A 23,954-nucleotide genomic window follows, 5' to 3' on the forward strand; every position below is an offset into this window, starting at 1 on the left:
CAGCAGTTCCTTTTGTTTCTAAAAATCAAACACGCTTTGAGTTGCAGACAGTCAGAGAGGTCTTAGGAGAAATAGAGTGTCTGTAAGATAAAGACCAAATAAGCCTCAATTATATGAGTAGTGTTGGTGCCAGATAGGAGAGGGCAAATTTGTGCTTTTCCCTCACAAAATAATCTGTCTGGAGAAGGTTTGCTTAGCAGCAGAAGAAAAAGAATGAAGAAGAGAGATAAAAATGTTCCAACTGTAACATGCAAAGTACCACAGTTGGAAATATCGACAAGTCAAATAGCACATGTTGGAAGACTTGGTTAACTTGCTAATTCTGATACAAACCATGAAAGATCGTTTTCTAAAGTTGTACATGTCAAGTTCTAAGCACTGTAAAGTGTTCAGCCTGAAGATGAGGTGCTTTCACCTGAGCTTAAGGTCTCAAAGAATGAGAGGTTGGAGTGGGTGTGAGAGAGAGAATTAAAGAGGCAGCAAAGTGGAAACTTAGTGTCACTCCTGTGGATTGAATGGAGGTGCTTTAAGCAGTGAGTAATTCCATCATTTTCTATATTTATTTCATCTTTTCAGCATCTGAAATTTTTGCTTTTAAATTAGAATTGCCTGCTTTGGGAATTATTAATTTTGTCACAAAATCAAATACCTTTGTCATCCTGGGTACTGAAGCATCCCTCCGTGACATAGTGGACAAACATTGCCTGTGTGGTAGTAAGTGCCTGTGATCCAGTACTGTTCAAAACTGAAAACCGTATTACCAGTTAAACCCTCATTTAATGCCCGAGTGAAAATTAACAGATTTCGACTTACCTCGTGCTAGCATCTAAATTATCTTGTGCATTCCCAAGGAAAATTCCACGATGGACCTCCAGCTGAATTGAATCTGTTGTTCTGGAGAGTGTAAATGAATTTTATAACAAGAAAAGTACATTGGAAGAGATGCTTTATACCTGATGATAATTTGATTATTCTTCAGAACTACTAAACAATGCCAATAGAATGATCGAACAGTACAGCACAGATCCAGGAGAAACGTGATCTCGTCCACTGTGTGAGCAGGGGATGAACGATAAATATAGTCGACTTGATGACTATTATATGATAATATTAACTGCTTAAAAAGAAGACCTTCCTTGATATTTTCATAGTGTTCAGAGTAGAGATCAAACTCAGCTGAGCATCACAGTTTGGCGCGCCTGAAATTAAATACAGAATATATAATTTTGTAAGAAATTATTATTCTTTCTTTGGCTTGGCTTCGTGGACGAAGATTTATGGAGGAGTAAAATGTCCACGTCAGCTGCAGGCTCGTTTGTGGCTGACAAGTCAGACACGGTTGCAGCGGTTGCAGGGGAAAATTGGTGGGTTGGGATTGGGTGTTGGGTTTTTCCTTCTTTGTCTTTTGTCAGTGAGGTGGGCTCTGCGGTCTTCTTCAAAGGAGGTTGCTGCCCGCCGAACTTATTATTAGTGGAGACATAAATCTCAAAATGTACCAGAGTCATGTTTGTGCAGTTTCACACTATAAAGTAGCAGGAGATGAATAATCAACTGTCGTAAAAAGGTTTATCGACTTGTTAAGCTGGGACAGTGGTCCTGGGGTGAAGAAGTATGGGGGTGACTCTGTAGATAATTATACAATGATGTGGGGCTTAGACATGGGCCAAATGTAGGCCATGGGATGAGCTCAGTGAGCCAACAAGTTGGCAAGGACAAGTTGGTCAAAGGGCCTGTTTCTCTATTCTGTGGCTCAATTACATTATGGAACTTTATACAGTAACTTGCACAATTTGCACCTTTAACTTAACAAAATTGGGAAGGGTAGGAGGAGAGTAACAGGTCAAGGCAAAGTATACTTCTTCAAAAATATATTTCTAAGTGGTGATGATTTAGCAGAATAGCAGGGCTTAGGAAGATTGGTTCAAACTTTGGTATAATATAGGATGGCTGAAGATTTGGAGGCAATATGGCGCTGACTGTAGGCAGTATCTACGTTTTCCCCACATCTGTGTGGGTTCAAATATGGTGGTGACTGTGAAGAGTTTTTACGTTCTCCCCACGTCTGTGTGGGTTCCAATGTGGTGGTGACTGTATGGAATGTCTACGTTCTCTCCACATCTGTGAGGATTTAAATATGGCGCTGACTGTAGGCAGTGTCTACATTCTCCCCATGCCTGTGTGGGTTTGAATATGGCGCTGACTGTGAGGAGTGTCTATGTTCTCCCCACGTCTGCATTGGTTTCCACCAGTTTACCCCCAACTTTCAAAAACATACTGGTTTGTAGGTTAATTGGGGCATTTGGGTGGCACGGGCTCGAGGGCCAGAAGGGCCTGTTACTGTGCTGTGTGTCTGTTAAAAAGAAATCTTCATTGATATTGAAGGAACCTGACCTTCAGGAAGAGGTAATAATTTTCACAGTAGATTTAATGGATAGGGAGGAACAGCTTCTCCAAAAAAGCACTGACTCTGTAAAATCTCTGCTGAAGAAGCAGTCGATGATGCCTCATCAAATATATTTAAGACACAATTAGATTGACCTTTGCATGATAGGGGGATTAAGGTTGATGGGGAGAGACAGATAAGTGGAGCAGAGTCCACGGCCAGATCAGCCGTGATCTCATTGAGTGGCAGAGCAGGCTTGATGGGCCGGACGGCTGACTTCTGCTCCTAGTTCTTAAGTTCCAATCTTCTTACTTCAGAAAAAAAAAAAAAAAACGTGGTCTTCCTTCCTTTTGGAGCAACAATCTCTGACTGGAGACCTCCCTAATAATTACTGGCTGTAGCAGTGGGTGATGGTGAATTTTTTATGGAGCTAACCAGCGCTGGATGGACGGTTTTAACTCAGACTTTTATAATGTTTTATTCCATATTTTTCAGGTTCTTATTGGCTATGTCCTGAACACCTTGTGATGTGATTTCCTCTGTTGTGTTGCAGAGTCCCAACTGAGCTCAGATCAAGAGCAGAGCCCGGTGGCAGAGGGGGATAGCGCACCTCAACACACAGCCTGTTCCTATAGCTCTCCCACAGAACTCACTGCCAACCCCTCATCTCACCTAGCCACCTCCATGGACGAGATCCAGATGGAACTACAATGTGCTGATCTTTGGAAGCGATTTCATGAAATTGGCACTGAAATGATTATTACCAAAGCTGGAAGGTACTTGTGAAGATTTCTTTTGTTCGTTTTAATTTGTACCATTTCAGTCGGCTTTCACCTGAAGCCCTAGTTTGAAAATGATATTTATTTTAAACTTGCAGATTATTTCCCAGATCTTTGTGCAGGATTGTTTGTCTTGGGTCATCTGACTCACAGCTTTCTGCATAACATCAGTTTCCAACCCAAATAACAAACTCTGTCTGATCATCTTTGTTGATGTGCACAGCCTAACCCTAATGTTTGAACATGGAACCTTTGCTCTTTTGATTCTGCCCTTCTCTCTGGATCACCATCTCTCTGCTCCATTATCATCAGTCCCCACATCCCTTATACTCTCAAGCACAACCTGAAACCCTTCTTGCAAAGTTCAATATCATCTGATTGTACAAGTACAACCCGACGAAACAATGTTCTCTGATCCTCGGTGCAAAACCATGTAGACATACAGCCAGACATAGCACATGTTCAGCAGGTGATAAAAGTTAATAACCACTCTTTAATAAATAGTAGGGTAAAAGGTGAAAGGTTTAGGGGAACATTAGGGGGAACTTCTTCACTCAGAGAGTGGTGGGAGTTTAGAATGAGCTGCCATCTGATGTGGTAAATGTGGGCTCACTTAAGTTATAAGACTAAATTGGACAGATATATGGATGGGAGGGGTATGGAGGGCTATGGAATGGGTGCAGGTCAGTGGAACAAGAGGAATGATGTTTTGGTACAGACTAGCAGGGCCGAATGGCCTGTTTTCTGTCCTGCAGTTTTTTATGGTTTCTATTCTAGAGTTCGGAGGGTTAGTCGTTCAGTAGTCTCACTGCCCACAGGAAGAAGCTGTTCCTCAGCCTGGTGGTTCTGGCTTTGATACTCCTGTATCTCTTTTCCAATGGGGGTAGCTGAAAGATGATATTGGCAGGGTGGAAGGGTCCTTATGGTCCTGTGGATTGGCCTCTGATCCAATTCTCTACAGTAATCGTACCACTCTGTGTTGCAGCCGGCCAAGAAGCATTTGATGGAGCTCCTGTAGAAAGCTGACAGTTTGATGCGGTAGCCTTTCATGCTTCAATCCTCTCAGGAAGGGTAGTCGCTGTTGTGCCTGCCTGGCAAGTGAGGAGGTGTTGTGTGTCCACGATAGGCCACTTGTTAAGTGGAGTCTGAGGAACTTGTTGCTCTCCACTACTTCATGATTGTCATTTTTTAAATGAGACATACAGCCGGTAACAGGCCATTTTGGCTCATGAGTCTGTGCCACCCAAATTCCACCCCATTAACCTACACCCTTTGTACATTTTGAACAGTGGGAGGGGGACCGGGCCAGGGATTGAATCCTGTACTGTCTATAAAGAATTTGTATGTTCTCCCTATTCTGGCCTGTTCCTTTTATTGCCCTAGTTTCTGTAAAGTCGTCTGTCCTTGAAACAGACAGATACAGCAACAGGTCTTTCTGGCCCATGAGCCCTTGTCACCCAAATACACTCATGTGATCAGATTGTTTTATTAATGCGCACTGTTGTTGATACAGAGAATTTCAGAAGCCCATGGCAAGCTGCTATGTGTTTTACTAGCCAATAGGTCTGGTTCTAAGAGTACATTCAGGGAATGGGGAAAGGATCAGGCTCCAGTCACCTGCAACCACTCACAGCCAATTATGGCCATTGGGTGAAATGGCAGAAAAGGCCCACCTGTTAAGTTACATCTCAGCCAGTGATTAATGTTGTCATGACAAATTGAAAAAAATCATTAACATGAAAATAATTTACATAAAAGCACTAAAAAGGGCTTCAGTTGTTTAAAGTTCTTCAAATTATTGTAAACTATATGTGTTGAGAAGCATTCCTGGTTCCTCCCACCTTTTCTGCATGGATGACTTCCTGTGAGTTCTGCAGCACCGCCAAGAATTAACAAAACTTGGATTCATGAATTTTGAAGTTGCCAACATCTGGCTAGTAATGCAGGCATTGAAAAGGAAACTATTCAAATCATGTTTCCTATAAATTAAAAAGTTAAAATAATTTACTTAACCTTTTCACCCAATATTTACATTTTCAGAGATGATTTATTAATAGTAATGTTGATCTGAGTATGGGTTTTATATTGTGGGTGAGATATTCTCTAAAAGACTTCCATCTGCAATCCCACCAGTTAATCTTGGGTGGTGCCTGACTACACTGACTGTACCATGGTCCTTGTGACATCAATGGGGGCCCAGGTCACAATGGGAAAACCTTTGGTGCCTCAGATTGCAATTCATCTCAGAAAATTCTCTTTTGCATTTTACAGAAGAATGACTTATAAAGCACATTTTAAGACCTTTGCACATCCTTCTGAAGGTAAACCACCATTCACAGAATAATCCAGCTCAGAATAGGCCCTTCACCCCAACTCCTTAATGTTGATCACGTCTCTATTACTCCTCAGCCTCCTGTGATCCAAGGTAAAAAGAGCCAGCCTACGCCGCCTTTCCACATGACTCAAGCCCTCCAGTCCTGGCGAATGTCTTCAGCACCTATTCCACCTTATTGACATCTTTCCTATAGCTGGGCAAACAGAACTGCACACAGTGCACCAATTGTACGGCTGTGCACTGCTGTAATGTACAAAAATGCAGCCAACAAGCTGGGCACAGCCAGCTCGCACATATCATGAGAGAGAAACAACAGCTCATTTGTTTTTTTAGTTATTGAGGGATAAATTTCAGCCAGATGACTTTAGCATTCTTCTTCAAAATGATATTCATGTGAGGGTCAGGATGGAACTTCATCCTATTCAAGAGGCCCAACTCTCATTTTTTCATTTTTTTAAAATTTAGAGATACAGCACGGTAACAGACCCCACCGGTCCCGTGAGCCCACACCCTTAAAACACCCATGTGACCAATTGACCTACTAACCCTGCAAGTGTTTAGAACATGGGAGGAAACTGGAGAACCAGAAGGAAACCCACAATGACACAGGGAGAATGTCTGAACACAGGTCTCTAGTGTTATAATGTAGCATAGTCCGCTCATTAGTCATACTGCCCTAATCCATGCCCACCCTTGCAACTGAGCTGCATACCTTCACTACTGCATTGGAGTGTATGTCCTGTACACCCTCACTACTATACTGGAGCGTATGTCCTGAACACCCTCACTACTCTACTGGAGCGTATGTCCTGTACACCCTCATTACTCTACTGGAGCGTATGTCCTGAACACCCTCAGTACTCTACTGGAGTGTATGTCCTTTACACCCTCACTACTCTACTGGAGTGTATGTCCTGTACAGACTCACTACAAGACTGGAGTGTATGTCCTGTACACTCTCATTACTCTACTGGAGTGTATGTTCTGTACACACTCATCACTCTACTGGAGTGTATATCCTGTACATCCTCACTCTTGTTCTGGAGCAGGAAGGTAGAGTTTTGTGCTCTGGCCTTTGAACTGGGACTTGAATCCATCATCTAATTCGGAAGTGAGGGTAGATTGCTTTTTTCTGCCCTGTGATCTCACCATCCCCACTTTAACATCCCTCTGCCCTGTGATCTAGCCACCCCCACTTTAACATCCCTCTGCCCTGTGATCTAGCCATCCCCACTTTAACATCCCTCTCAATCTCCCCTCACCATGTAATTGGGCCTCTCTAAAGTGGTTATGTCTATTTTCTCTGCTTTAACCATAGCCTCAGACCCCTCCGGGGTGAGTCCATTCTGACCATCTCAATGTGTGCTGCTGCCCAATCCCACATATGAACTTGAGTACATGCCACCCTCCCATCTATCCCAGCAATACTAGCACCGCAGTTCTATTCCTTCCATGGGTGACTTAAAAAATGTTAATTTGTAAAATAACAAAGCCAGATTACACCTTTCCACTCTCTGGAATAGAGCTCCTTTCCCTACTGTATCTCCCCATCAAAGCTGGAAGGATTAGACACTTTACTGAGTCAGGAAGCGTGCTCTGTGGGACATGGATTCTGATATAAACCTGACATTAGTTTCAACCTTACCCTCAATTCCAACACTTAAGCTGCACTGATGAGCCTTTCACTCTCAAATTTGTTTTTTCTCCTTAAATTGACTCCTCTTTCAATATTTCAGTCCTCCTGGGAACTCCTTGCCCACAACATGATATGCCATTTCCAGGACAGAATAGTTTGGTGGGTGATCCAATGCCAGACCACTGTAGAACTTCTGAGCAGAGGGGACGATTGTCAGAGAGCTTGGCTGCTACTTTTACTGGCCTCTCCAGGGTGCTGAAATAAAGAATGAATAGTATTGACATCAGAGAAATCCAGCATTCTGCATTCTATGCTGCTTGTGGTACTGCCAGGTATCATCAGGGCCCGTTCATAAAACCCTCCAGGTACCTGGTGGAACAGATTTCACCTTGCGAGCAAACAGCTTAATCAAGGCATTGCTCTGCAAATAGTTTCAAACAAGTCATTGAAAACATAACTGGGAAAGGATTGTGAATTAATCACACAGCTGTTGTTGACCATTTCAGGGAATCATTTTCAGAATCTTGCCCTGCTCTGATTTCATTCTAAACTAAATATGAGTGTATAATATTGAAAAGTTTTAAAAGGAAGGAAATCCCTGGGGCAGTCAGGGTTAATAAAAATGGGCCTTTAATTCCTCTCCCGAAACTCTTTCTGCCACATAATTTCACTTTTACTTATTCCCTTGTTAATTCTTTTTTGACTGAGGGCAAAGGTGAAAATGCAAACTGGCATTAAATTTCAATGCAATGAATTCTGAGCACACAACTATCCTGCATTATGCATCCATGTCACCACTTACTCTGTGCACGGTAGACCATATGTAAAATGACTGGAACTCACAATCTCTTTGAAAGCAAATTTGAAGCTGTACAAGAATAGACAGCTTGCAAATCAGGTTCAAACAGAATTAACCCTTCTTGGATGGATCTACCTTCAATTACAAAGAAACAAGTTTCTCTTTGTATACTTTTCCAGAGTACAGAAGCAAAATATGAGTTAACATTAAGTGCAAGGAATTCAGCTACAGCTTCCTGATTACATTTTAGAATAAATGTGAACAATTATTCTTCAATTCTGCATTGAAACTTATTGTTGTTCCCAGGACTCACTTGTTACACATCTTTTCCTTCATTCATGATAAAGAATGTATGTTTTTGAATGTTGTCATTTTCAAGGGCTAATGGTTTGTAATAATTCTTAACAAATATTAGACCCATTTACACTTGCCTAATCATTCAGAATGTGTCAGCTCATGATAATTGAAGCTGATATATTAATTTTCTGATGTCCAAAATACTATAGATGCTGGAAATCTAAAATAAAGTTAAAAATACTGGAAATACTCAGCAGATCAAATGCCACAAAAAAAAGGGCCAATCCCTAACATGGAATTATAAAATACTGGTTCAAATCTCATGGCGGGAAGTTGTGACTTTAGAAGAAAATAATGGCTAACATTCCAGTGGGATTTGAAAATGAAAAAGTGTCTTTATTTAAAGCGTTTAATTTTAATTTATGTTAAATGATACAAATTAGTTTTTATTCAATAGGGTGTGTGTGGGTGTGTGTGTGTGTGTGTGTGTGTGTGTGTGTGTGTGTGTGTGTGTGTGTGTGTGTGTATACATTTTGTAAGTTAAAGGTTGGTGGTAAGCAATACCCTCTCTTTCTCTAACAGAACGGTGCACATGCCTGAGGAAAAATAAACAAATAGAAGTGAACCTCTCCATCTGCACTTGCACTTGCACTGCTCTCACAATTAGCAACCTGTTTGTAATCCTGTCAGAGAATGGTAATAGTTCGGGAGATTTCAAGGGAAAAGGGGAAAACATCGAACCTTTGAACTAATTCATAATAATCTTATTCATAGGCGAATGTTCCCAGCAATGAGAGTGAAGATTACAGGACTTGATCCACATCAACAGTATTACATAGCAATGGATATCATCCCCGTTGATAACAAGAGATATCGGTAGGTTTCCTTGGAGTTTGTCCACTTCCAGTAGACTGTATGCATATTTCAATTTTTAGAAATAAGAGGTTTATTCTGGAAAGTGGCTTGTTAAATATTCATTAATAAAGATTTATATTCTATAAGTTGGTTTTCATTGTTTGTTCCTCAAGAATTGATTAAACTGAACAAATTGTTTCAAAAGGTTTTCTTCCTGAAAACAAATTGGGGATTATGATAGATCTTCTCGCTGAATACAATGTTAATATCAGATTTGCTATATCATGTAGGAAGTTGGAGAAACATTAAACTAACTTTGATTGAATTTATCCTGTTTAATTGCATAATGACGCTGACACGTTGCATTAGTTCAACTGTCCTAAAAATGTTTTGCTGCTGATTTTAGTTTGTACTCAGCATCTGATGCCCCTCATGTCAGTGTCCAACATTGATGGATTCCAGTTGCCCTGATACCGCTTTTCCATGGTCACAATGCCCTGGTGAAACCTTTCCCCATGTTTGTCACTGACTGTACCAAGATCAGCAGGAAATCAAGTTCAACAGGAAAATGAATTTTCAATGACATGTCGCACCTCATGGTTTTGTTGGCTTGAAGTAGACTTAAAGTATAGCAGGAAATAACAAAAATCTAAAAACGGTTCATGGTAGGAACTGTCCCTGTAACTGTTACTAAAATGAAACATCATATTAAACTTAAACTTAACATTCAAATTGATTTACTAATAGATTAATATGTTTTGGGTAATTTTATCTGTTTAGGGTAAGGTACTTAATGTTCCTCCAATACATTTCCATAGTTGCTCAGTATTTCCATTCTGTATTTGACAGCGGAACATGAGCTCCTGCCCTTGCAATTTGAATTGAGATGTTTAAATGTGTGGGTTACATCATCACCATTACGATTCTCCAGAACATTTCATATATAACTTTATACTCGGTCACAGATGTCTGTTGCCAGCACAAAAGCTTGTCAGTGGCATGAACAGTTCCTAACAACAAAGCTGACTCATAGAGATATATTTGTGACTTGTAAGTTTTGGTGACAAAAAGACAAGACCACGCTAGCCCTATATCATAAAAGGAGCTAAACCAGCTCCCACATTGAATTTTACAACTGCAGAAGAATGAATCTTGTAACAGGATCTCTTTTCTGGATCTATGTGCCCTCTTTCCTGGTGCAGGACTTCTGTCGTCTCACTTGGCGCTCTGTAGTGCTAACAGTAAACATTTCACATATGCTAACATCCAGATTGGAAAATCAGACATCTTATGCATTTTGTATCTTTATGTTAAAACTATTAGATTGCCAAGTAAAGTTTGCTGAAGTATTGACCATTGTAGTACCAATTCCAATGTACAAATCTCAGAGAAATACCTTTGAATGAAGACAATGAACTCATGAGAGAAAAATGATTTGGGATGAATATCTCCAGATGGTAATAGATACCCAATGGCCTATACTTATATAGCATGGCACTGCTCTCTGGATTTATCAGAGCAGCAATTAAGATTAAAATCTGCAAATGTGACCAATCTGAAACAAAACCAGAAGAGACTGGGAACACTCCACCAGTCAGGGCGGTGTGATCTGTCTACTAAGTGTGGCATTTTACCTAAGTAGGAACTCCATGACTCTGAGAGGTGGAACCATGACACAACTCTCCACTATGGTTAGTGTGAACATTTGTGAAAGATTTTGGGGTGAGTCAGGTTAACAGCTCACATTTGACCCTTATCAAAAACTCTGCTAAGCCTCTGAAATAATACAGCAACGTGAAGATTTTAAGTACTAGAAGGTTTCTGCCAAATACAAGAGGGGGATTTTGGGCAACAATCACTAAAATTAAAAATGTATGACTCTCCCTGTCCTTCCACTGCCAATCGATGCAATCTCTCGACCATTTGCCAACAAGATCTTGGCATTCCCCAGACTCTAGTTTCTTATGAGGTTTGGAGTCCACTCTTCCCATCACTGTACTGTTCCTTCATCTTTCAAAGCCATAAACATCCCAATATTTCTCTCCTCCTTGGAATCATCTATTTCAACAAGGTGCCATAATCTCCTCCCAACATTTCTTTCTTTGACCCAGTGTTAAATTTTGTTTGATTCTACTCTTGTGAAGCACTTTAATGCATTCAAGATAACATATATGGGTATATTATTGTTGATGTATGCATATATTTTAAAAATGCAGCCGTAGTGTACCTGCACCACTAGTCAATGAGATCATGGCTAATATCTTACCTCCGCACTACCTTCTTGAACTAACCCAAAAGCTTTGATTTCCATAATTTCGGAGGACTTCCACTTTAGAATCTCCAGAGCTCTCTTGTTGGAACATTTCAAAAACTTACTTCCCTCTGGATAAAGAAATATCTTTATCCTGAATGGGTAAACCTGTGTTTTGAGATTGTGACCATTGGTTCTGGACACCTCAGTCAGGGGAAACATTAACACTGTATTTATCCTTTTAAGCCCTTTAAGAATTTTGTTTCTCTCAGCCTGATGATTTTTATTCTTCTGAACTTTAGAGAGTTTAGTCTCCATCTCTTTTATCTCTTATCAAATAACATAATGTAATATAAATCCTTGGTACAGTCTGCTGAACCTTCACTGCACTGCCCCATTACTTCATTCCTTGGGGGAGTGAGACCACATCAACACACAACATTGATCTCACCAGAGCTCTATTTAACTGAAGTAAGACATCTTTCCTCCTGTACTCAAAATCTCCTGTAACCAAGGTCGATAGGATGTTGTTCTTCCTACTGGTCTGTTGTTCTTGTGATTTGTATCGAAGGATATTGCACCCATTTTACCCAACTCACTACAGCTTGCCAGAATTCCAACTCTATGTTCTGTTCTTTAAGACCCAGATCCTCCTGTATCTCAAGATCTGAGGCCTCTAATCATTAATCTCCTTTTTCGTTTTGCCTCACAAAGGAGAGTACCCACATCACACACCTTTGCCACTCTCTTTTTCAACATCCTTGTATCCTCTTCATAACTTACCTTGCTACTTATCATAGTCTCATCAATAGTTTAACTCCAGGCCCACCTTCCAGACATTCTCATGTTGAGGTCCCATGTGTATCCTGGTGGCACATCAGTTGATGCATCTTCCTAACCAAAGAAAGATCATGTTCCACCTCTTACAACAATTTCTTCATCATTGTGTCTGCTTGAAGGTAAATGCTTGATGGTCGGAGAAATCTGAGGTAAAAGGAGACAAGTGTAAATAATAGGGAATGGAATTAATCCGACAATGTTACAATAAGTTTATTTCAGTAATGGTCACAGAAGATTCTAATAGCATGGTTATACCAGTAAAATCTCAGCATCTATGTGATCACTGAACAGTACATGTATAAATAACAAACTTAAAAACTGTCTTCAATATCCAGTAAACAAGGTTTGTCCACGTTCCTATCTCTGGCCAAATCACCACTACTTATTACATTTTGAAGACTTAATGACGAAGCAAGAGAATGGGAGTGTGTTGTTCTAAATTTTGCTGAGGATTTATGATCTCTAATTTCATGTCCATCTACAGATACGTTTATCACAGCTCAAAGTGGATGGTTGCAGGGAATGCAGATTCACCAGTGCCTCCTCGAGTCTACATCCATCCAGACACTTTGGCCTCTGGCGATACGTGGATGCGGCAAGTCATCAGCTTTGATAAACTCAAGCTTACAAACAATGAATTGGATGATCAAGGACATGTATGTAGAAAGCAATTTATATTTTAAAGACAGTTGTTCATTTTATACAGTGTATATATTGCAATAGTGGACAATGTTAATCAACTGTCAAGCAAGAATACTGAAACTAATGGATCTTATTATTAGTTAATTATAACCTGAATATATATAACACAGCAAAACATTCCAAGGCACTTCACAGAAACGTTTTCGAACAAAATGATTGAATAACCATCAGAAAATAGAGTTGGGATAAATGGTAAACAGAATGAAACACTGCAGATGCTGGAAATCTGAAATATGCAGCCGTTCAGGCAGAATCAAAGGAGAGAAAATGTTTCAATTTAATAACCCTTCCATATCAATAACTCGTTTTCAGGTTGGTAAGCTAAGTCTAGTGACATTAGTCAGTCAGGTGAAGGGACTGATTGGCAGAGACAACTGCAAAATCAAGTTGCAAGAACACAAAGCATTTGCAAGAAGATGTAGGTGGGTTGGTTGAGTGGGAATAAACATGGTAAATGTGAGCAAATGTGAGATTATAAACTTTAGGAGCAAGGAAGGCAATAAGATCTTGTTTAAAGGAAAATAGGGTTCATTATGTTGCTGTACTTTAGAATCTGGTTCTCTGAACATTACACAAAATGTAAGCCTGCACTTACTACCAATACTTAGGAAGACAAAGTGAGTGTTGGTCTTTATTGAAAGGGTATGGAACACAAGCTTTGGTCTCATTATTTATAAGAGGAATGTTTGCATTGGAAACTGGACAGAGGAAGTTCACCATGTTAATAATAATTGAGGAAATGCATCTATAATGAACTCCCATGAGCTAGAAGAATGTCAGGTGATATCACTGAAACATGTTAAATTCTGGGAGAGCTTGACAAAGTGGATGTGAGAAGGAGATTCTGTTCCTGGACAAATCTAGAACTTGGGGCAGAATTCACCCATTTAAGATGGATTCCTTCTCTAAGACGATTATGAATATTTAGAATTCTCTACCCAAGAAAGACATAGGGGCTAAATTAATGAATATTTTCTAAAATTTTGGATGATAAAGGAATGAATTGTGATGGGGATTGGGCAAGAAAGTTGATGAAGGTGATGTATGGCCTACTCTGCTCTTGGTTCTTAAAATCTCACTGAGCCATGGAACAAATTATTATGGCAGATGATCATTAGGTTGGACAAAGAAATAGGTCCAAAGAGACTAGATGCTGGAACCTTGAGCAAGAATCAATATGCTGAGTTACTCATCAGAGCCCTGAAAACTTGACCATTCTTTATCTCTCACTGATGCTGCTTAACCTACTGAGTTACTCCAACAAATTCCTTGTCATTCTTAAAGTGGAAAAGTGTGAAAGAGAAATGGGTAGGGAAGAAATTCCAGAGCGAATGACCTTGGTAGGTGATTAATTAGGTGACTAATTGATAGTGGTGATTCAATTTGGGACCATAAACAGGTCCAGAACTGGAGCAGCACTGATATTGGGAGAATCATAGAGCTGGAGAGGATAACCGAAATGGGGAGGGGAAAGACCCTGGGGAAATACAAAAGCCACTAGAGTAAATCGTCAAGCAGTTTAACTGAGAGCCAATGTAGATCAATGATTAGAGGTGCGATGGGTGAATGGGACTTGTGCAAATTAGTACTCAGCCCAGCAGATTTTTGAATGACTTCAGATTTAGAGAATTTGAATGAGGAGATTGGCCCAAAATGCACAGGAATAGTTGGACCTGGAGGCACAGGAGGGAGTTTGAGCAGAAGATGAATGGAGGCAGGAACATCAACTGGTAAACAGCTCAAAAGTACATCTTCAGCAGATTATTTATCCATCTTTAAACATTAAATTGAAAGCTTCATTGATATTTCTGGTGTTTCATTTCCATAGTTCTCATCAGGCAATTCACCAGAGAATATTATTTTACTAATTGATTTTCCAGATATTTCTCTCCTTGCCTGTCACTAGGTCAAAACATTTAAATACAGATTGTGGAAGTTCATGTTTTAAGAGACAAATACTTTAATTCAAAATTAAATTCATACAAATTTGATAAACATTTGAAAATATACAACCAGTTTGAATATTTTGTTATTATTTGAAACATTTTCTATTTACCTGTATGTTTGCCCAATCCCATTATATGCAAATCAACATATAAGGAATTACCATGCAAGTTAATAGTTATGGTACAATTTGTAGGAGAATTTTGGCGAAGCCTATAAAAATTTATACATGATTGGTGATAAATAGTGCAGTTTTTATACATTTCTGAGACAGAATTGCTGCTGTTCTTTTCAAACTAAACCCCACTTTTTTAAATTAGAATCGACAGCCAGTGAATAATTGCAAACTTAAACTACTTTGCGTTCGGTGAAGGCACCAAGGTCAAAAATAGCATACACCAGATGTGATCCAAGCCTTACATTCCCCAAATGCGCCTCAGCTATAACTTCTGAAGAACACCCTGTACTAGTCTGGTGATGCTTTCCATTCTCTGCACCTCCTGTGCTTGTGTTCTCATTGATGCTAATTGATGCCAACTCAGTTGGAGCTTATAACCTGCGAATTTATTTCCTTTGGGGATTGGAGAGTTAAATCACACCCACCATTACTACAATTATAAGTGAGAAATTCCTATACCTTTCTGTCAGATGTCTACTGAAATTAAAGAATAATTTCCCAACTCTCGATAGTGACCTAACCTCATATTATGGCTAATCAGCATGTTCTTTCAAACTGCAGGCATGTATGATATGTTGATCAACATTATCACAGGAAGGTGGTCTCTTTGGCTTGGCTTCGCGGACGAAGATTTATGGAGGGGATTTATGGAGGGGGTACATGAATTAATAATAGGCCCTTTTATAGAGAAATAGATGCGACCGCAAAGGCAGAAATTCTCTGTCCTCACGTCGCAGACCCTACCTTCATAAATGCTCCATGAATAGCTCCAAGGTGCTGATTCCAATCCCTCTTCAGGCTTGTGGTAGAGGTGGAGTGGCCGGGGTGGGGGTGGGGGGGGGGGGGTGATGACGCCGTGAGGTCGCGACCCAGGACCTAACAAAACTGCTTAGTGAATCTGCACTAAACAGTTCGTGTCTGGCAGAACCTTGGGTAATTCCTGCAGACATTTTCAAGTTAGATTACAATGCAAAACAGAAAACACTTGAGTGCATTTGTGGAGAGAAAAACAGAGTTTACATTTCAGGTCAGTAACCTTTCAGCAGAACTCTGACAAATGATCATTAACTTGAAATATTAACGCTGCTTCACTCGTAACAGAAAGACCTGCTTCGTATTTCCTGCGTTTTCAGTTTCATTTTGTATTGTGAGTGCCTGCTGGATTTTGCCTTTGCACCATGATGAAGGTTTTAGATTTTCTTGACAAGAAGTTTGTACTCGACATGCATTCTACTCCACTGATCATGATTAACATAATGGACCAGAGAAATGTTGTTACTGCTGTGTAAGGGTCAGAAAAAAGGGAATCAATGTGCAAGGATGAATGGTGGCAGAAATCTCAAGATTCATTGGTGATTTTCCGACTCTGCTCTGAAGTTAGATTTGTAAAAGCAATCGCATTTGCACGGTCCTGATTTACCAGAGACATTCAGAGGTATTCATGTTGTTCAACAGCCAGTTAAGCCTGAGGTCTTTGCTTGACTGGTTGTGAAAGCGATTTGGGTGGGACCTTCTGGTCTTTCCATGAGATGCTATTTACTGCTGGAACACACTGTGCAGCAGAGGACTTTGCTTAGGAAATTGCTATTTGTTGATCGGGTCAAAGTAAATGCTTTTGGGGTGGGGGGGGGCAGCTGGCAAACATTGGTGGGATTACGGGGAGTAAGCTTCACTTTATAAAGACACAAGGAGATTCTGAACAGTTGAAAACATGGTTTTATACAAGAACAAAATTGTCTCAGTCCCAAGAATACTTAGAACAAATTTCATCCTAATTTATTAAAATATTTTTTCAATAGTGGCTATTTAACTCCGAGGTGACATTGAAATTAAATATTGTGGTTGCCGACATTCATTTTTTTGCCACAGTTGCGCTTCACATTTCTCAGTTACTCAAAACCAAAGCAAGTTTGTTTCAATGTGTAAAAGGTTTGATGATATATTAGGAAAATGATTTAAAGCCAGCATAACATCAGAAAATGCAGATTATCTTTGCATTTTCTTTCTTTCTTATTCTAAATGGGATGACCTACTCTGGACATAATCCAACTTGGAACTGAGCTAAGAACTACCAAAAACATTTCACAGGAGTTTGATTAAACCCATCAGGGAAAGTATTTTGTTTTTCTTCCAGAGAAAGGAAACTTTCATTCTTTCTATTTGGACTGGATTTCATCCCAGTTTCTGGAACCGAGGAGGCCGTGTTAAAAAACATAGTACCATCACATATTTCATCACAGAAACAGATTTTTTTTTCTTCTGTTCTGCCATGGTTAGATCTGAAACCAAGCCTGAGGGCATACAGTACTACCACCCACTTTATATAGACAGATTCTTACCTGTGGAGCTGGGTCCCTGAAGTAGAAGGACAATGCTTATACATCAAATTCTTCAAAGAAAGACTTTGATGTGCCTTGGATGAATTACATAGCAAATTACAGAACAAAACCAACAATATTTAAAGCACTTTGCCAGCAAGAAGAAGGAAGGAGCAACCAGTTTTTGGGATTAGTTAATAAAGGTAAAATTATAATATCAACTTTCAGATGTTGAAAAATATTAATACAATAATTGCAGTCAGGTAGCAAGATACTAGTTCATTAAAACCTGACAAAATTCATAAGACTTCATCAGCTAGTAGATGAGAAAGTGATAGGTTTCATGGCTGGATCATCTAAAACCATAGGGTTACCATCTGAAAATAAAGGGCCGGTCATTCAGAACAGAGATGAGAAGATATTATTTCATCTCGAGCAGCCATCCTCAACCCCCTGCTCTGAGTTTGTGGGCCCCCTTCCCTGTGTTTCTGCCGTACCTCTCTCCTACAAACAACAAAAAAAATTCTGTGATGTGAGGTGAAAAGAAGGACTTTCACATAAATGCTGTGGCCCATGTGGTGCCGTAGGGCTTCCGTTGAGAATGGCTGATGAACAGGGTACTGAATCTTCGGAATTCTCTACCAGGAGGGTCAAGAGTAAATTGAAAACCGAGATTGATACTTCAACATGAAGGAAATGTAGAGACCTGGGGTTAGAGCATGAAGGGACCAAATCACCTGTGCATGCTTTTATTTTTCATGTTTTTATGTCCTTGTGAGGAACTATCAGTTTATGACTCACTTCACAATCTCATGTTCATTCTTGGTCCTATCTAAGAGTCGCTCTTAAAAGGGCCAAGCAAAGATACTCGGTAGACAAAAAAAAAACTACTAAAGAAAGCAGGTGTGCTTTCTCCAAAGAAGACAGCATAGCAATCCCTTCCCAGAGGTATGTTAAAGTTTTGCTGTTGATCGCCAGTCCCATGCAAGGATAGAAAATAGAGGTTTCACTCGTTGCTTTTTACAAACTTCATAACAACAACAGAGGATGTGATTTTTAAGGGCATTCATTGACTGTAACGTCATAATTTAAGGTTAATGCGCACTGGGTTGTAAAAGAAAGGCTCCGAAAACTTGTGAAGTGGATTTGGAATTGCGAAGCTTTCTGGCCTGCACCTTGGAGATGTACAGTAAAATAATAGGTCGGCACAACCCATCGATCAGATGGCTTCATGTTGAATTCACATGAACAGGAACAGTCGGCACCAACTCAGAGGAGGAAAAGTGATGAAGCAATTCGCAGTTGGGTTCGTTCTCTGGCCTGAACAATGTCCCTTCCCAGGGAAAACGGGATTTGCAAGCGGAGTTGTACTCACTTTACATCCAAAATAAATCGAATTTTCTGACGGCTGGGATGGGACGAGATGTTTTAATGGGACCTTTTGGATGTAACACTAATTTTCAGAGAGGAAAAAAAGATCCAAGTATAGTATTGGGATAGGGGCGTTAATGGTGTTAAGTCAAAGACCATCAGGAAAGCAAAGCCTGAACAATTCCTTCAGCTCGCACTCACTTGCCGATCTCTCACTGCGCGGAGAGCAGATTTCTTCCGACTGGTTATAATCTGGTTCAGTCATGAAATCGTCAAGAAAGGGCGTTTGGTTTTCCCGCACAATTAACGGGAACATTTTGTTTGAGCTGCGGATTGCACTGATTTAACAGGTGATTGGAAGGGACCGGAAAACTTGGCGAAATTGTCATCAAGGCTCCTTTGGCGCAAACTTTGATTGGGTTTCGCGAGGCTGTTGACGGTGTAATTTAAGGCATATTTGGCCATGGCTGATCCAAAAATAATGCTTTATTTTTAATCTCTCCCGGTCCTTCGAACAGATCATCCTTCATTCCATGCACAAATATCAGCCCCGGGTGCATGTGATCCGAAAGGATTTCAACAGCGAACTGTGTCCGACCAAGCCGGTCCCTGGAGGAGAGGGGGTGAAAACGTTCACGTTCCCCGAGACCGTGTTCACCACCGTAACCGCCTACCAGAACCAGCAGGTAGGGCTTCTGCCGCCGTCCCTTTCGCAGACGGAAAGGGCCGCTGCTGCTCCAGGACGATCCCATTCATGTGTCGTAAACACTGTCCACTCTGCACCCCCTTTCCAAACTCCATCTCTCCACAATCCGTGAAGGCGAGTCGAGGCCGCCAAGTGGCCCTCTTAACCGTGAAGTTAAAGCACATTTTGTGTTTAAATCAAAACAGATAAAAGGAAACGCGATTGACTCCAGTTTGCAGAGAACCGTTTGGAAAAGGTACAAAATGAGCACGTGTGGGTGCGAAGTGGCTGAGGGGCACCCGAAACGAACTGTGTGTGTGCGCGGCCGTCCAGTCCAAACCCTTGGTGTTGGTTCTGTTCATGAGTTTTAAAGAAACGCTTGAAGCATTTGTGAAACGAGCGATGAAGGTGTAAATTATTAGTCCAGTCAATTCATCGCCACGACTTCTTCACTGCTCACAGTGAGGTTTCATTTTCAGTTACCCAGGTTTTTCACCATAAAAAGAATTGCTTTGTTTAAATGGCAGACAATTCAATGAAACGCTGATACAGCGAGGCGTCAGCCAGAAGCACAAATGACCCCCACAGCCCTGTCAGAGGCGAGGGGGGGGGGGGGGGCGATCCCATAATCTAGACCAGGCGAAACGTGCGTGGCTGGAAAAGACTGGACATAAATCGGCAACAATACAGGCATTGGGTCAGTCTCTACCGAAACCCCCGGCGCTATAAACCATCAACAACAAGGACAGGCCTTGTTCTCCAATCCATTACGTATTCACGCAAACAATCTGAACGGACCTATTCAGGAAAAACCCTGCTCTGGGCAGTAATTCCCCACCCACAAAGAATATTTCTGTCAGTGAATGAGAGCAAACGGAGATGTGGGACATGATCTGGACCACGAGTTCTCCGCTCCTTATCACAGCGGCAAGTGAAGCGTTGGCCATTAATGGAATTCAACGTTTTAAGCAAACACCAGATATGCGATGAGAAAGAAGTTTGCGTCCAAAATCCCACCCGTTCTCTCAAATGGGCAGCGAATGAATTCAAGTCCCTTTGGGCGAATCTTAGTGCAGACTGGAACCGCTGTGAAGTCCAGCAAGTCGACGGGAGGCAGAATGTTCTGATGGTTAACGCTGTCGTTCGTCCTTGAAAACGCTTCACTGAGTTCAGTTGCATTTTCTGGGAGGGGGAATTGTTGCTGAAATGTTTTAACGGATTTCCCCCCCCCCCATAATTGTTGAAATATTTTGAATGATCTCAATTGTTTTAAACTTTCCTAAATTATTTAATCCAGACAATCGCCGCATATTTTAACCCATTTCTATTTCAACTCGCGTTTCTAATTTCTAATCACTCGCTCTACAAAAGGAAACAAAAATCCCTTTAAACAACAATTCAGAATTAACAACGTCAAGGAGGGCCTGGGGTGGGGGGACAGACGCGAGTCCGTGTTTTCTGGCTCAGATACAATCAATCCGGGGACACTTCAGTTCTGAGTCCGGCCACAGCCTGCGCCTCACTCCGTTCCTTCAGATCTCGGTGTGTCTTATCAGTGCCCGGAGCTCCACTCTCTGATAATGGGTTGTCTTCTCGGCCCAGCAACTGCAGCGTTTCAATTCTCTCTCAAAAGGCTTAAACATTTACATCTGTTGATTTGGTGTCCAGGAGATCAAACGCGGAGCAAAGCAGAAATGAAATCAAATTTGACGCCGCCCTTCCAACAACAGGTGTGAGTTCCTTCCTCCAGGCTGCACTGTGGACCAGATTGGAGACCAGTCGTGCAATCATTTTCGAAACACGGCTCAACTCCATTTCTCGGCCACGCCCGAAATTCCACTGCATTTGCGGATCTGTGGGTGTCTCCCCCCCCCCCCCCCCCCCAACGTCAGAGGAGCAGGAGTGGACGCCCCATCCCTGAATGTGGTGGGACGGTCGGCGTGGTCCCAGAAATCTAGACGAGACCATTCTTACAAATGGGGTGGGAGTTTTTTACAGCATTCTCTACAAAAGACAAAAGTCTCTCCAATTATTTATTTTGGCGTGAACCCCCATCCAGTCGTGAAAGGGCATATTCTTTTGAAGTGCCCCTTTAAAAATCCAATACACCACAAAACTGACAAAAATCTCGACGCAGAACGTTTAAAATAAGAAACAATTTTAGTGAAAGATATTAATATAATGGAAAACAAATGGAATAAGATCAAAGGTTAACTGCAATGAACTTCTCGGAGAAGCTGCCTCTTAGGGTTTCTGGACGATAAAACTTTAGTCAGAATTAATGTTTGAGTTCTCATCGTGAATTTCCACTTCGAGGCCGTTTCTCTCTGACGGCGGTTTGAACCTTGTCCTTCCTTCTCCAGATTACAAGGCTGAAGATCGACAGAAACCCTTTCGCGAAAGGATTTCGGGACTCGGGCAGGAACAGGTGAGGAGTCGTCGCTCGGCGATCGCTCTCAAATCAGGAATTCGGCAACATGTGCATGTAGACACGTTCGCCGCTTAAACGGGGTGGAGGAGCGCCGCTGGCATCTGCCTTTCCAATGAAAACGAAGAGGATTGCATGTCTTGTTGGGGCCAGAAGTCGGTTCTGCCGATTCCTGGCGGCTGCAGCGGGGTTTGGTCACCACAAACCACAAAGCAGAATGAGCAGTGCAGACGATCTCATGCATGGTTTAAGATTTCAAGTTTCACAACCTTTTTTGTTTCCAGTTTTGTGCCAATCAAGAGGTTGCTATTTGACGTGGCATCCGTATAAAACGTTTCGAGAGGCACATGAAGGTAGAAATCGCAGAGGAAGGTGGGGAACCCGCTCCCAGCTTGTCCGTCAACAGGCAGTCGTGTGCGTGGTGAGGGAGCAGAGAGAGAGAGAGAGAGAGCCCCAGTCCCCAGCCCCCAGTCCCCAGCCCCCAGCCCCCAGTCCCCAGCCTCCAGTCCCCAGCCCCCAGTCCCCAGTCCCCAGCCCCCAGTCCCCAGCCCCCAGCCCCCAGCCCCCAGCCCCCAGTCCCCAGCCTCCAGCCTCCAGCCTCCAGTCCCCAGTCCCCAGCCTCCAGTCCCCAGCCCCCAGCCCCCAGCCCCCAGCCCCCAGCCCCCAGCCCCCAGTCCCCAGTCCCCAGTCCCCAGCCCCCAGTCCCCAGCCCCCAGCCCCCAGTCCCCAGCCCCCAGCCCCCAGCCCCCAGCCCCCAGTCCCCAGTCCCCAGTCCCCAGCCTCCAGCCTCCAGCCTCCAGCCTCCAGTCCCCAGTCCCCAGTCCCCAGCCCCCAGCCCCCAGTCCCGCGACTGGAGAATGACGGCTTCCACTGAACTGGAAATGCCCAAAGTTGCTGCAATGCCAACCCACATCGATGGGTGCATGGGCGGCGAATGCCTCTCAGCTCCAGACGTGTGGGCGAAGGCGTTGAAACTCATGCCCCAGGCCAGAGTTGTATCGCGAACGACCGAATCCCCTGAGCCCAGACTCACCCACCTTTCAGCTCCGACCTTGGCATAGAAACATTAACCTCCTTCATCCGGAAAGTGCGATTAAAAGTTCATGGGGGGCCGTAACGTCGTTTTATTTAAAATCCAAAGGCCGAGTTCAAGATGAAAACACTGGACTTGAAATAATCACGACCCGATTCCCAATGTTTTTCATTCCTCATTATTTGAAGCCGCATGACATTACCCACCTCCTGCTCCATCCACATCTCCCCTCACTGCTTCAGCTCTCACACTGAACCAGTATTTCCCCCAACTAAATTCCAGGACCTAGCCATTTGTCCCATCCCCCTCTTCCTGAGGCCCTTCCTCAATATTGCTCTCTTCCCAACACCCCTTCCACATCTGTAAGATCATCCACATCCACTCCTGCCTCTGCTTCTGCCCCAGATGCCTATATCAGCACTAGACCTAACTTTAGCAATGCAATCCTGACTGTTTTCATTTTGCAGCCCTCCATTCTAATTCGCACATCACAGACACCTGTCTCCCATGTGTGGATAATCTCCCCACATCCTACAATTTTCTCCTAAATAAACAAAATCTCAACACGAAATCCACATTCCTATTTTAAAATCCCCTTGTGGCGGTACGCCATTAGACAGGCGAACCGGCCCCGCTCGTCACGCACGCGGCACGGCAGCCGGGCAAAATGGCGCCGTCGGGGGTTTCTTCCTGACCTCGGTACCGAGCTCAGAAGCCTGTGCTTGGGGATCCACGTGATGCCCCGGTGACGTTGGGGCCCCCCAGCGTGGTTCTCAGCCAGGTCCGGGCTGGGAGTATAAGACCAGCCAGGCAGCCTGCAATAAATCTCGATAGACCCATGGATTGGAGGGTAGCTAATGTTACCCCACTATTTTAAAAGGGGGTAGAGAAAAAGCGGGGAATTATCGGCCGGTGAGCCTTACATCAGTAGTGGGCAAAATGATGGAATCCATTATTAAGGATGTAATAGCGGAGCATATGACTAGCAGAGAAGGGATCGGACGGAGTCAGCATGGATTTACAAAAGGTAAATCGTGATTGACAAATCTATTGGAATTCTGTGAGATGGTGACAGGTAAAATAGATGGGGGAGAGCCAGTGGATGTGGTGTACCTGGACT

The 23,954-nt window shown here is 42.3% G+C and overlaps 1 protein-coding gene across 4 annotated transcripts in view; it reads left to right on the forward strand.

Annotated features, from left to right (window-relative positions):
- tbx15 (T-box transcription factor 15) overlaps positions 1–23,954 on the forward strand; it is a 94,155-nt gene that overhangs the window by 36,042 nt on the left and 34,159 nt on the right. For 3 of the 4 annotated variants that reach the window (XM_069888395.1, XM_069888397.1, XM_069888394.1), the window contains exons 2-6: positions 2,937–3,159; positions 9,004–9,105; positions 12,660–12,831; positions 19,207–19,374; positions 21,737–21,801. In XM_069888395.1, coding sequence (XP_069744496.1) covers positions 2,937–3,159; positions 9,004–9,105; positions 12,660–12,831; positions 19,207–19,374; positions 21,737–21,801 — 730 coding nt within the window. The remainder of the gene's footprint in view (positions 1–2,936; positions 3,160–9,003; positions 9,106–12,659; positions 12,832–19,206; positions 19,375–21,736; positions 21,802–23,954) is intronic. The other variant, XM_069888396.1, reaches the window with a different exon arrangement.

The sequence above is a fragment of the Narcine bancroftii genome, chromosome 7 (assembly GCF_036971445.1).
Source record: "Narcine bancroftii isolate sNarBan1 chromosome 7, sNarBan1.hap1, whole genome shotgun sequence".
Classification (NCBI taxonomy): Eukaryota; Metazoa; Chordata; class Chondrichthyes; order Torpediniformes; family Narcinidae; genus Narcine; species Narcine bancroftii.